Source organism: Amphiprion ocellaris, chromosome 10 (genome assembly GCF_022539595.1).
Source record: "Amphiprion ocellaris isolate individual 3 ecotype Okinawa chromosome 10, ASM2253959v1, whole genome shotgun sequence".
Lineage (NCBI taxonomy): Eukaryota > Metazoa > Chordata > Actinopteri > Pomacentridae > Amphiprion > Amphiprion ocellaris.
In genome coordinates this window covers 21,902,302-21,917,240 of record NC_072775.1, presented here as the reverse complement: position 1 = coordinate 21,917,240, position 14,939 = coordinate 21,902,302, and the positions used below count along the sequence as shown (strand labels likewise).

Genomic DNA, 14,939 nt, shown 5'->3' with positions numbered 1-14,939 from the left:
TCAGGTCATGGTTACAGCGATGCTGTGCCAGCAGCTATATCTGGCAATGGGAAATCCTTAACAAAGCCATGAATCCAGATTATAAGCCACATCACTGTGAAAATTTAATGAGGTGGTCCTTGTGTCAATTCTGACCACCCCTGAAAATTTCATCCACATCCGTTAGTCCATTTTTGAGTAATGTTTCACACAGACAGACAAACAGATTGACAAACAAATGTACAGTGATCATCACATAACTCCGCCATTCTTTGATGGAGTAATTAAAGGCAATTATATAAGAAATTAAGTGGATGTGGAATTTGTGATACCTTTTAATGTTTAATACAGTTGATGTAGGGTTTAACTGCTGTTTAGCACAGAATTTCCATGATTATGTAAACATAGCTTTTTTTATATAGCTTCATATTAATTTATTTCATTGTACTCAACTAAGAATAAAGTTTTACCTGTTGCATTGCTGATTCCATGCAGCATGTTGTTCTCCACTTTTCCAAGAAGGATTGAATCCACAATGATGTCTGATTTGAGCAGTTTTCCTGTAACAGCAGCTGGCTCTATTGAAGATCTTTTGAAAGATAAAAATTGATTATAGTGTCACCTTCTCTCCCCAAAAATTACAATCTGTAGTTGACAGGTTATGCAAGTAAAATAGATATAAATAAATGAAGGACAAGCTGGGTAATCAAGACTTGGTCAGTATGAATATGTTTAAAGAATCAGGAATAACAGTTAAAGTTTGAACTTCAGGATTACTGACTATATGCAGTGATAGATTATAGATAAATAATATATATCATTAGTTTGTGCATCCTGATTTGCCTCTGATGGCTCCAAATGTGCAGTTCACGCTTGTCAACTCAATGGCAAAATTAGCATGGAGAAGGAAATTTACCCAGAGTCATTTCCATCAGTGAGACATATGATGCGGAGTCGACAATCTGGGAACCTTGTTTTGACCTTCTCCAGCTCAGACACCCCACGTCTTAGTGCATCATACAGCAGTGTACAACCACTCGCCTCAAGGTTACGTATGTGCACCTTAAAATGTAAACAATGAACTTCTTTACAAGCAAAACACAACATCCACCATTATTTAGCTTGAATAGGCATAAAAGAAAATAATGCAGACAAAAATTGTTAATAAATGCCTATTGCACGAAATTGGATTTGTGAGCAGATACAAGTACAATATTTGTCAACAACTACAATCCCTCCTTGGCAGTAAAACAAAGCTGTAATTAAATAAAATGGTCGATAAAACTGTGCATTAATACTGAACACTTACACATGACATTATGGCATGCTACAGTCACAACCTTTTGAATGGCAAAGACCTGCTATGGGTTGTAAAAAAGGGATGTTTTCTTTTTAAGAACGCCATTTATCAGAGACAGAAATTCTACAAACAGAAAGAACCATCTCACTTTCAACTTTCTGAAGGTCCTGAACAAACCATGTGTGATGTATGACTCCTACAACATATTAAAATGTTGGTGGATGATGACATTCTAGAATCCAACAAAATTGTAGAATCTTGGCCGATGACAACTTTCTACAATCTTTTTACAAGACTTTTACAATTTTAGAATTATACAACATAAAATCCGAGGACAAAAACTACAATGCAACAACATTCTAGAACATCAACATTCTAGAATCCTACAACATTCTAGAATCCAATAACACTGTAGAATCCTGGCTTAGGACAATGTTATAGAATTTTAAATCATTCTAGAATCCTATCACAACATTCTATAATCTTACAACATTCTGGAAAATTAGACTGAGACAACATTGAAGAATCTTACATTTTTGAAACCCAAGTCAAAAACTAGAATCCAACAACATTCTAGAACCATACAACACACTAGAATCCTGGTGTGTGACGGAATTCTAGAATCCAATATTCTAGAATCTTGGCCTATAACAACTTTCTACAGTCACAGTATTTTAGAATCTTGATCTATAACTACATTCTAGAATCTTACATTCTAGAATCATAGGACAGCATTCAAGAATCTTTCATTCTAGAATCGTACGACAACATTCTTCACATCATACAACATTCTGGAATCTTGGCCTAAGACAACATTGTAGAACTGTACAACATTTTAGAATCCTAGTACATCATTCAAGAATCCTAGGACAAAAACTACAATCCAACAACCGTCTAAAATATTGCCCTTACAATAGTCTAGATTCTCGGTGCACGGCAACATTCTAGAATCCAACAACATTCCAAATCCTGGGATAATTTTCTACAATCTTACATTCTAGAATCCGGAACATTCTAGTATCCTGGCCTAGGACAATGTTATAGAATTTTACATCATTCCAGAATCCTAGGACAACACTTTATAATCTTATAACATTCTAGAATCTTACAACATTCTAGAATGTTGGTGTATGATGACATTCTAGAATCCAACAACATTCTAGAACTGTACAACACTAGCATGTTGGTGTATGATGATATACTAGAATTTCCCTATAATCTAGATTGTAGCAACATTCTATAATCTCACTATATTCTAGAATCCTAGGACCACACTCTAAAATCTTAGAACATTCTATCATGTTGGCCTACAACAATATTCTAGTATCTTACAATATTCTAGATTCTTGGTGCTTGACGACATTCTAGAATTCAACAAGATTCTAGAATCTGTGCCTAGGACAAAACTACAATCCAAAAACATTTTAGAATCTTAGTGTATGACGACATTCTAGAATCCAACAACATTCCAGAATCTGTGCTTAGGACAACATTTCTAGAATTCTTCAAAAGTAATCAAAGCCAATCATGATATGTAAGTGCGGGTAATTATACAAGAATGGAAACATATGAATACTGTATTTAATTTCTGCTAATAATGGATCAAAACTCTTTTAAAAAATGCTTAACAAACATCAAATGCACTGTGGAGAACCTTCAATGCTCAGGATGCTCATGTAAACGAAAACAAGTCAGATGCACACAACCTTGATGTCATACAGTACGCTTACCTTGAAATTTTCCAGATTTTCAGTAAATGTGTGGAGGGTCTTCACCATAGAGTCAAACTTCACAAGACCAATGACATGATGGAAATCGTACGCCATGCTCCTAGTGGCAAAGTTGTCAAAGAGCTCTTTCACGGTGTTTATCTTCCTTATTTCTGCATTTTCATAGCACTCTTCTTCCATGGAGGAGCTGGTATCTATCAGCACCTAATAATATAAAGCCAAAAACAATTAACTATATGTTGTGACTACTGTTGCTGATTAAGTAGAAAAACATTTTTTCAGGATGGCCATATTCTCCAAATTATTACCACTATTGCCTCTTTTGGAGTCCTACTTGTGACAAATGATTGGTCATCTGTACGGTCTCCAGTCCTGCATTAGAAGCGTAATCCAAATTTTACATTGATATACATACAGAGAAAAGATCAGCTGACACCATTTCACTTATTCTTTAAAGCTTTAAACAGCTCATAATGAACAAGAGTTTTCTAGCCACTTTAACTGTGAAGGCAAATGCAAATATGTGCAAAACAACGGAAAATTGCGCCAATAAGCACAGATAACTTTTTAAAAAGGTCTGGAAGTTGCTTTTTTCTTCAATTTGAACCTTCAAAATTAATCAAATGTTAAATGATGTTGAAATGTTCATTATCGATTTTTAGTTGATTACTTCGCAAATTGAGCATTGTATCCCATTTTGATTTTTTACTATTTATATTTGGGATATTGTTTTAAAACTTGATTTTTGTTGAAAAATAAAACATTGTTCAACACTCTTATTTTCCATTTCTGTGTTGAGGTCGTAATGTGACTGGACCATCTGTGTTCTGTGATTGGCTGCAGACTCCTCCACAACCCAAGTGTAGAGCAATCCAACAAAAGTTTAAAATCCATTTTTTAAAATTCATCTTAATGGTGCAAATTGAACAAACAAGTGCAAAGTTTTATACTAACACCATTTTGTTTGACACTGACTTTGGCAAAAAAGATGTTTTCTGATCACAGTTATAGCCATCATTCCATCAATCAGCAAAAATCAGTCTCAGTGCCAAAATCAGTCTCTAGTTCACATTCTCACTCTATGGCTGACTCCACTTAGTTTGGATTCAGATACTTACATAGCTGCCAGTATATTCACATCCAATTTTTTTATTTTTCCATCCAGACAGTCATGCACTACGATCATGTCAGCAGCACATTTGTCTTTATACAGATAAATGCCAAGGTTGTCTGACAAAAAAAGACCAAAAAAAAAAAAAAAACCACACGCTGTATATTAGACAGTTCATTACAGGCATGATAAATGACACTTCTCATTATAAGTGAAGGTGAAAATAGGCATATCATTGAGAGTTGTTTTTGCACTGGTTTAGAATTAGAAGCACAGCAGCACCAGCTAGTAAACTGATGAGAGGCATCAGGTTGTTTTTATTCAATCTGATTGGTTCTCTGAATTACATTTGACTGCAGTCTGAGTTTTACAAGATAGCGTGAGGTTAAAATTAAGTGTAGATTTTTTTTTTTGTTATTTTTTACACCAATAGGGAAGCAATCCCATTATCAGCCCCAAAACAGTTGTAAGGTAAACACTGGCTATATGATACAAAAGTGCGTTTTCTACAGCAGCTTCTGGATACTGCCACAGTAGCTTACGAAGTACTTAAATAAATTAGTTAAATAAAATGTCGTGTACTGCAGCCATTCAAAAAGCCTTTCAAAGAGAGAATGCAGTTTTAAACATAATGAGCTGCAATGAAAAGGGAGAATTTTCAGATTATGATCTGAGAAGTACCTTCGCTGAGGAAAACAAGGGAACTCCCAGTATATCCCAGATTCTTCAGATGTAGAGGTGGGGCAACATTGAGTCGATCGAAAGATTTCAATCCCTCCACCATACTTCCAAAGGTCCTCTGAATATTGATCTGAAAGCTATAATTTAATTGTATAGAAAAAAAAAAAACGTCAAGTTGTGCATCCTGTAATCCTTCCTCTTGTTCATAGTGGCCACTAAAATGGGCAGAATTTTATAAAACAACATTGTAGTAGAATGCTTGTTGAACACCGTACGAAACATTAACATAGTTCATAAATACAAGAATTTTTAAAGCAACTTCATGCTATCTTTAGTGGCCAAAATGTTTGCACTGTAATGAATTGAATATAAAAATTCATTTAAGGTGGTTATAAATAAAAGTTCTACCTGTTGTAGAGTAGTGTGAGAATGTGCCTGGAAGATGACAAAGCATTTAGCATAATATGATGCAATATCTTCTATTAAAGTGGAGGTATTGTCTTACTTTGACTGCCTCTAATATATTAATATCCACAGCCACTATTGCTAAAATCTGGCAATAAATTTCCTTGACAGCAACTCTGCAAATTTGACAAGCAGGTTTTGTCCTTATCAAGGAGGCAAGACTTAAAACTGGTATGAGTTTTACATGTAAATGAACGTTTGTTACCGTCAAGCCAAATGAGTTCGTATGGTTGAGCCTATCAGTGGTAAATCTCTGTGTATTTCAGGGTACGTACACTGGAGTTTTCAGTCATCTCCATGGTAATATTTCAACACTCACTAGCACACTGGTAGTGAAGCATTTTAATTTATCGTACTGAAGAGGGGAAAATCTACTAGTATTGTGACAGAGATGGAGCAGACTGCAGCAACCTGGAGTGTGGTGGAAAAACCTGATAGGCATTGACGAAAGGTTTCTGATGCTATGCTTCAGATAAAAAAAAAAGAAACTCTGCTTTCAGAGAATAGATTACAGTCTAAAAAGAGAAAACGATGAATGGCAAGAAATAAACCCTACGCATATGTCAACTGTGTTAATGTGATTCCTCTCACTGTCAGAAATTGAAACAAAGTTTCATAACTGCAGGTTTAAACAGTGTGCTGGCCAATGTCTGTCAAAGTTGAAAGAGTGACCTCAGAGTCGCAAAAGAGGTTTGATATGACATCAGGGTTTGATAGTTTGATAGTTTGATAGTCTTTTTTTGCTGCAAAGGAAACATGTTCAGCTAAAACAGGGTGTGAAGTTACTCTTTAAACGTTGGCAAATGGAGACTGGACATTTAGGTCCAAGGTCACCAAATTATTACTAAACACTGACCTGAGATTTTGAATATTTATGCTAAATTTCATGGGACTGATGTAGCTGTTTCATGAGTCAGTGAACATACTATGCGATACTATAATGATATGTGTGTGTGTTCTCCTTCCACTAAAACTATCAGAGGAAACTAGCCCCACTGTTGCTGTTCTTTCAGTCCACTGCAAAGCTTGTTGACTATTCAGTTATTTATTTGCATATTAATGTCTTCTTGCTATACATTAACATACAACAGTATAGCTAGTGAGGACAATCTGCAAAAAGTATTCATATTAAACGGTGGGCAATGATCTCAAGGCTGGTAAGTCTCACTCTCTGTGTGCAGTATTTTTGTTTAAAGAAAGAACTCGGTGATACATACTTCTGACCAGACGTCTTGTTATGATGAATCCAGAGAGGATATGCTCTGGTGAATCGAGGCAAGCTGAGCAGGATTTTCTCAATGTCAGTGGCTCTCTGTAACGAGTTTTCTTGCAAAGGTTCCGCAGTGCAATTTGGAATTTTATCTCCATCTAAACAAAAGCAGAATGATGCAAATGTGTCTTCTACAGACCGGTGCTGCGAGGTGAAAGGCAGTAATAACTCTGATCATGTGCTAAGTTTCACAACAGATCAATGTGGGTACTGTTGAAATGAAAAAGTCCTGAATTGAAAATGCGACTTGAATGGAAGTACAAAAGAGTCAGAAGTATCAGTGGAAATCCTCACCTTGCTGAATGAGCCATTTTCAAAATAACACATATTCTATGATCAATGAATTTATTATTGGCTGATGATGGTGATATCTGGCTAAAGGTGGAGTTATTTTAATTACTTTATATCACTATGCATCTTCTATAACATCAGATTCAAATTTACTTGCTGATTATAATTTGTATTCAATATTGAAATTGGCAAATTAGCTATTAACTAATAACTGTAATGTAGAAGAAAAAACAAAACAATAAGCTGGAGTATAAAATAATAAATAAAGACATGAAAATACAGTACTTGTACAGTACTTGAGTAAATGCATGTAGTTATATTCCAACCCTGAATAGTTAAAATAATTTTCAGTGTTGTAGTTTTACCTTTGATTCTCTGGAGAACATGTGCTCGTTCAAACACTCCTGGTACTCCAGGTACTCGCACCGGTTCACAGAAGTGGTTACCATCTCCAGACAGAAGATTGATTGGAGCGTAGACTTCAGGTTCTGTTCTCCATTTCTTTTCAAATGTCAAGTATAATACATAGCATAAGTTAATCTAAACTTCAACAAAAAATATCAGTGATAATAATATCCATACAAATACTGGACATGAGCAACTTCAATCTAATGAAGTCCAAATTATTGAAAGTTCAATATCAGTAGTTTACCTTGATTTTGTACATGAGATGTGCCCAGCAGAACAATGAATTCTCAAAGACATCCTGATCCTCGATGACTTTTTCCCCTCGACGGGATCCTTGTTGGGGCAAAAGCTCTCTGAAGAGCACGTACAAGCCCTCGACAACTGCAATCTAAAGAAATCAATGAGCGCATATGAACAAATGATATTGGGTGAACACAAAATACCGACTAAATAAATCATGATTCCACTGAAAATAATGATCATACTAAGTCTGCATGCAGTCATTGTAAACAGCTACTGAGTTAGCAAGGCAAACCATGGCCAAGTACATCTGCTGTTTCCTGTACAGCACTTAAAGCTATTAATGTTGCTGATCTTTGTTGGAATAACCCTACCTGCAAGTTCAACCAAATTACAAAGGACATTTTAACACTTTGTGGCGCTAGCATGAGGGTAATGAGATTCTGGCTTTAGAGGTACATAAAAGTGTGTAAAGATTTTAGGCACTGTGGGTGTTATTATCATCCACAGAGTCCAACCAGGAAGACATCTGATTGGTCACCAATGCATTATTCATAAAGACTCCAAAATTACAGGCAGCATTATAAGGAATTATCTTCAGTGACAAGAAGAACAAAGGGTTTTCTGTAACAGATGGTACAACTTCCCCAGAGCCCTGATCTAAACATAATAAACAAACAAAGTCAAGTAACTCCTGCAAGTTGAACAATTCACTAGGCTGCACTCTCATTTATGAAATGAGATGTCCATCTGTTAGTTTGGATGTAATCCCAACTGTGCTGCCTGATAACCCCGAAATAAAATGTCACACAGAAGGTGAAGATACAGACACAGTAAAAACTGTCACACAGATTAGAAACACGAAAAATGATTTGGAGTGTAAAAGTTAGAAGGCTTGTCCAAACAGAACAAGGAGGAGCTCAAATAAAAACTTTAACTTAAGATTTTGGAAAGGGGAAACATAACTACCAACCATTTACTAAATGCATTGAAATTTGAAAAATGTCATTGTTACAAACCAACAAAAAGGTGACAAATTAAAACATTTGAACAAAGTTTGAAATAACAATGAGTGAAATCATTAAATGGTTGGTAGTGTTGTTGACCTGTTGCTTAGCCATGATGACATGTATTTTAACATTTTGTGTAATGAGGGCATATAAGCTTTTAGTCCTCACTGTTATGGACTGATTTCATTTGGTAAGTGTCTGGTGCAAAGTAAGGGGTAACCCTCAGACCTCACTGTGGTTTCACTCCACAAAAGGTCTGTGGATGATTTAAAGTAACCATGACATTACTTGTTTCGTTGATTTTTTTTTTTTTTAAAGCTTAAAAGCATTTCAAGTAAAAGAACCCACCTTTTCAAATTTTAAAGTGAAATCATTTCAAACAAAAGAATTCTGTAATGTAGTAAGAATACTGCAATGCATGTTACATAATTGATTGATATTTAAATCCACCCATATTTTTTACCTTCTGGTTCCTGGTCATCTTTTCATTTCTGCAGAATAACTGATGCAAACTTTGGGCGAGAGGGTTACATCCAGTCAGTTTTCGTATGTAGGCAATCAGTTTGCCCTGGATTGATCCTGGATGGTGATGCTAGAAGTAAAGAAAAAGATGCATTTAGAAACACAATTATGGACACTCAGTATAGTAGAGTTAGCTTTGTCATCTTTTGCGATCAGACTGATGATTAAATGTCAGTAAAGGGGACAGTGACAGACTTCAATTGATTTTCTGAGCTAATATTAACTGATTTCATTAAAGATTCAAGAACTTGCAGTGTAAAACAAAGAATAGGCAGAACCTTTGTGATGGAAGAAATGTTCGATCAAATGATGGACACAAAATTCATAATTCTGACAGAATGCATTTCAACTGCTAAGTTCCATTAACTCATAACTGTCACTAAAATACACACCGATCAGCTACAACATTAGAACCACCGACAACTAAAGTGATTAACATTATTCATCTCGTTACAATGGAATCTGTGAAGGGTTGGATATATTAGGCAACAAGTGAACAGCCAGTTCTTGAAATCCATGTAGTGGAAGGGTCAAATTGTGATAGACATGTTGGTCACACAACCTCTAAAACAGCTTGTCGGTGTTACTGGTGTACAGAGTGGTAAGTATCTACAAAAAGTGGTCCGAGGAAGGAAATGGCAACAGTATTTCATAATAGCGGTGGCCTCTTTCTGCAGGAAAATGATCCCTGCTACAATGCAAACATTGTTCAGGAATGGCTCCAGGAACATAAAAAGGTGTGGACTTTTCCTCTCAGTTCTTCAAAACTCAATTTGATTGAACATCTCTGGGATGTGCTGGAAAAACTAGTCTGATCCATGGAGGCCTCGCCTCACAATTTCCAGGAATTATATATCAGCTCAACTGCAAACATGGCATAATTTGAAGGTTTGACCATATGTATAAGTATATTGTTGGTTATGGAGATGTCATGTGTTTTTTCATTTTACAGTAACAGAAATACTATCACCAGACGTATCATGAAAAAGACAAATGCTCAACACGAGCTGAACAAACGGAATGAATAAAAGAAGCCATTTTTTGTGATGCAATACAGTCAGTAATTTAAAGAGGGTCATAATGAGGACAATATGTTCGAAAACACTACTTACAATAGCATGAAGTGAAGAGAAGAACACACTCATTCCTTTCTTGGTTTGTTGCACTGAAGGCATGACATCATCAATGTAGTAAGTCTCATCATGCGGAGTCTCTCCAGGAAACGAAGACAAAGCATATGGAACCGTTGACCCTTCAGAGATTCCACACTTTTGCAGTGTGTCACCACCTGAATATTCACCTCTGCAAATACAAGCACATCAAAGAACAAAAGTACTGTGTCAGAGTACTACATGACAAAAGAAGCATGACTGAGGGTTACAGGCACAAACTGAAAGCTTAGTGTTGAAGTTCTGAATTACATGTGATGAAGGACGTGTGCTGGGATTCCACTGGCATTTGACAGTTTGAGCCTTAGACTTGCCATTGTGTCACTTTCCAAGTCGACCATCACCTCAAAATCTCCCTAATTATGCAAACAGAAAATGTTTGAAGCACACAATACATTTCAAACACATTATACACATCATTGCATGTTAGCAAAATTGCAGAGCTACCAGTTACAGCATTGTATTCTGCCTAAATGTGTGTAATATAGAGTTCAGATGCACTTCTTTAAATTATTTTTCCCCAACAATGAGTTTTATTCATTTTATCAAAGGTTTTCTAGTGATGATAGTCTTGCTTGTGCTGGGCTCAGAGCATCACTCGCTCATCTTGACGTATCTCAAAACTCATTATGTTGATTATTGTTCTCCTCAAAAGCCTAATATGAAATGTAATTAGTTAATTTAATTCTTTACATTGCACATCAATCAGTCCCTAACATCACTAGTTGGACCACGAGCAACATGGTTAACAGGCACCTTCAGCATGATGTGGCACCGAATCACATCCACTCCAAAGGTTTCTGGATCTCGCTCTGGCATTGGAGGCGCCTCCACCAGGTTTTCCTTTGGTGTAAATACAGCATAGATCACAGCACCATTTTCAATGTGTCGCTCTCTCAAAGACCCTGAAAAACAAGCCAAATAAAATGAATTACATGAATGGAGCTGAAAGTCATCATACTAGTTCATAGTTGGTGTCGTAGATTTTGCCCCACAGTAGGAAGCGGTAAGGCATAGTAAATGTAATTTTTAGTCATAGTAAAAGGGATTTTTGAAGGTTGACAAAATCAGGACTTAAATTCATAATTGTGTGAGAAGGCAAAAAAATTCCGTCCCCCTCTCTAATTTTTCAGGCTTTTTTTTAGGACACAATTTAATGTCAGCACCACAATAGATGAATTATATGGAAACTGCCTCCTGTTCCACTTGCATAAACCCTTAGATGTGTGAGTCAAAAATGTCCTAGGGAGGTTGTTTTCTTGCGATATCTTTGTAATGAAAAGTTTTTGTCATTTCATGTTTCAGCTATTCCTCAAAAAAACATGTTTTTCATATCATGCCATTTAAATGTATAAGCTAAATTTTATACTTTTCAAGAAATTGTAATATTTGTAATACTACCCCAAGCTCTTTATTACTGTTAATACCATACAAGAGATGGTGCAGTACACAAACTTGTAAAGACAGAGTGTAGCAACAGCTGGAGGAAAATAGTGGAAAAATGTCAACTAAATGGATGTTGACATGCTTCTATTACTGTTCTGTGTAATATAATCTTCTTTTCAAGTATCAAAATGTTCAAAGTCTGTTACAAAGTGAAAAATAAACATATTTCAAACATGAAATCATTCTTGTGTGGACAAAAATTTAATACAAACAATAATACAAATTATTATTCTTATTATTCTTAGCTAAAATGACAAACATAGCATAAAAACACATTGATTTTTATACGGGTCATTTATGACCCACTTATGGAAGAGTGTAGGGTCCAATCACTCTTGTGTCTAAGGATTAAGGGACTCTTGAATAGAATTCTTAATGTGACTTTTTAATGTTGAAGTAGTGACACTGACATTCAGTGTGTGGCCACAACAGTGAGCAACACTGAAGGTGTGAAGGATCTCAAACTGATATATTTAGGGACTGAGAAGCAGCATCGTGTGAGTGATGTGACCTTCTCAAAGCAAAGCTCCTGGTTTTTTCATTTACAGAACTATTTAGAGCACGTTTCAAGTGTACCACAAAACATACTACTACAAATGTGTTTTTGGAGAGACTGTCTCATATTGTACATCATTTGTAAGCAGTATTGCATCTTCCCTGTTCCTCTCCATCCCTGTGACGTTCAGCTTTTCACTCTGCCTTCAGGTGTGTACCTGTTTAAATCAACTATTAAAAGAAATGATTTCTACTGTGGTCATACATTATATCTTATGAAATAGTTCTGAGAGTCCATAAACTGGACTAACTGAGCCTAAATGCAGAATGTATGCAAGTATTATACAGTTAAAATACCATTTTTAAATCTTTGTAAAACAGCTATAATGTTCCTGCATCTCTCTAAACGGTGTTTATGTCTGCTCACATGTGTTGAAGAAGGGATCATCTGTCAACGGCATCCCATCTACGGTATAGAGACAGACTCCTTTGGTGTTGCCAGCCTTTTCACAATGACAGATCCTTAACATCAGATCCTCAACTGTGTTTTGTGCTGGATCCACATCTGGAAAACCAAAATTCCAAACAGCTCACTTCCTTTATGTCACTATTATGCAAAGGGTGGTAAAGGACATGTTTTAGCAACAGTCTAAAAATATTTCTTACCATTAATATGCTTCGGTTCAGGACATTTGGGGTACGTGTACCGCAGACTGAACGACTCCGCGGATTTTTGCAGAGGCGTCACAGTTTGACCTTTTGGGGCTCCGAGTCTTTGAACAAAGGTTTTCATGGCTGAAAAACGATTCTTTTCTACATGACTGAAACCTGTAAAAATACAGAGACGCAAAGCAACATAAGAGCATTCCACAATGTCTTCAAGTCATCTCTACATTAAATCTTTTACTCTGTTTATCTCTATGAAAACTACAACATTACTGTTCTCACACTAAATGTAGAAAATCAACCTTTCAACAACTCTGTGATTCTGTTATTTAAACTGTATTCAACAATGAAACAGTAACTTAACTGTAATTATTAGATCTAAATGCTTCTGACGCTTTTGTTAAAATCTGCTGCATGTTTTGAATTGAACTTGCTTTTGGTGATGTTTTGTTGAAATCATGAAAGATGCTATTCTTTTTAATACACTACAGTGCAATGCTGAAGGTTTTGCTGAAAAGATTTCTTTAATTAGTTGTATCTATAATACTTTGACGCTGAATTTAAGTGGTGATGTTGTGCTGGGCAGCATTACATTGGAATCTGTTCAACACTGGTCACATATAATAAGCAAAAATATTAGAAATTCTTCACAATATAATCATAATTCATTACAATTATGCCACAAACTACACACAGTGTCCATGTGTATCCATATTCAGCTCTCTTACCTAATTGGTTTAGATCTTCATCTGTTACTCCATCCAGGAAATCTCTTTCATCCTTCACGCCCAGCTGAACAAACTGGCTATAGTAGGACTCCAGTCTGAACTGCTCAAGAAGGTTAAATATTGCACCCATCTAAACAAAGAGGAGATTTTACTTGTTCTCGCTTTCAATAGCAAACACACAAAACACAACCATCAAGAGAAGACAAATTATGATATACTAAATTCTATTGAAAGCTCTTGTGACAAAGTGGGTGAGGATTCTTCTTTCTCCTCACCACTTGTCCCCTGATATTTTCATGTTACACATCACACAATGCACAACATACTTCTTTCTGTTTTGCTTTTTTAACCATGCTAATGTAACATTGCAGCACATACTATTATATACTATACATACACTAGTCCGCGAGTAGGCCGGCCCAGCACTTCCTGAATTTATGGTGTTGCTGATGTCAGAGTGACATCACTGGGCCATTTAAAGTGGAGGATTTTATCCTTTGGATAAATGTTTGTTTTGTATTAAAAGGCATCAGTCAGTATTGCTTTTACATGTTTAGCTTTCAGGGAGACATGGGTGGCTCAACCATCGACTGTATAATAAGATGGTATCTTGGTATCTTTATTATACAGTCTATGGGCTCAACTCACCCACAGGCTCACCTTATCTTACTAATGCGGCTGTATGTGCAAATATTGAGACTACACCGACATCAATCACCTGTTAGCTAAAGCTAACTAGCTAGAATTAGCTAAAATGCTCGTTAGTGTTTTTACAGGGTAACATACTTAAAACACAACAACACAAAATAGTCTTTACCTTGACATGTTTTAAAACCACATAGCCAGAAACTGAACACTCTTAGACGTCCTCAGTCATTAGAGGCCCTCAAGTCGAGAATATCAGACTCTGCTGCGTACATAGTAGTGACGGTCCTCTGATACCCGAGGCTTCGACACATGCGCTGTAGCTCATGAAGCAAACGTATCGAGCCACTGTGCCGAGGCGTGGTTTGGTCATGTGACTCATGACGTTTGAACCACTTCAGTGACGTTTGAAGCGCTCAACTGCTTCCAAACACCTGATTGGTTCAGTTTGTTATGTGAATCACTCAGCGGGATCGAGTGTTCCGGGATAGGAGATCCCTATTTAGTGTCGTTCATTAGGGTCCGAGCACCACGAAGTGGTGGGAGGAACCTATTGAAACCCTAGGAATTATTATTATTATTATTATTATTATTATTATACTTTTTTCTACGGACGTGGAAAATGCATTTTTGGCGGCCTTATCATACCCCAAAACACGTGAAACTTGGCATGCTCATCAGGACCTGCGAAAAATTTGATATTTTATGGGAGTTGCGCTTGTGTGTGGGAAAATGGCTCTATAGCGCCCCCTGGAAAATTGAAAATTTGGTCATTAGGCCAAC

The 14,939-nt window shown here is 36.3% G+C and overlaps 1 protein-coding gene across 2 annotated transcripts in view; it reads right to left on the bottom strand.

Annotated features, from left to right (window-relative positions):
* The window catches only part of LOC111579297 (uncharacterized), a 22,317-nt gene extending 7,830 nt beyond the window's left edge, over window positions 1-14,487 (bottom strand). For both annotated transcript variants that reach the window (XM_023286534.3, XM_023286535.3), the window contains exons 1-17: window positions 14,329-14,487; window positions 13,512-13,641; window positions 12,784-12,945; window positions 12,545-12,682; window positions 10,933-11,081; window positions 10,429-10,532; window positions 10,120-10,309; window positions 8,949-9,077; window positions 7,480-7,623; window positions 7,193-7,328; window positions 6,484-6,634; window positions 4,802-4,938; window positions 4,128-4,239; window positions 3,318-3,381; window positions 3,010-3,213; window positions 896-1,041; window positions 450-568 (exon numbers count right to left, since the gene is read on the bottom strand). In XM_023286534.3, coding sequence (XP_023142302.2) covers window positions 450-568; window positions 896-1,041; window positions 3,010-3,213; window positions 3,318-3,381; window positions 4,128-4,239; window positions 4,802-4,938; window positions 6,484-6,634; window positions 7,193-7,328; window positions 7,480-7,623; window positions 8,949-9,077; window positions 10,120-10,309; window positions 10,429-10,532; window positions 10,933-11,081; window positions 12,545-12,682; window positions 12,784-12,945; window positions 13,512-13,641 — 2,215 coding nt within the window. In that variant the 5' untranslated portion in view covers window positions 14,329-14,487. The remainder of the gene's footprint in view (window positions 1-449; window positions 569-895; window positions 1,042-3,009; window positions 3,214-3,317; window positions 3,382-4,127; window positions 4,240-4,801; window positions 4,939-6,483; window positions 6,635-7,192; window positions 7,329-7,479; window positions 7,624-8,948; window positions 9,078-10,119; window positions 10,310-10,428; window positions 10,533-10,932; window positions 11,082-12,544; window positions 12,683-12,783; window positions 12,946-13,511; window positions 13,642-14,328) is intronic.
* Window positions 14,488-14,939: the final 452 nt, after the last annotated feature.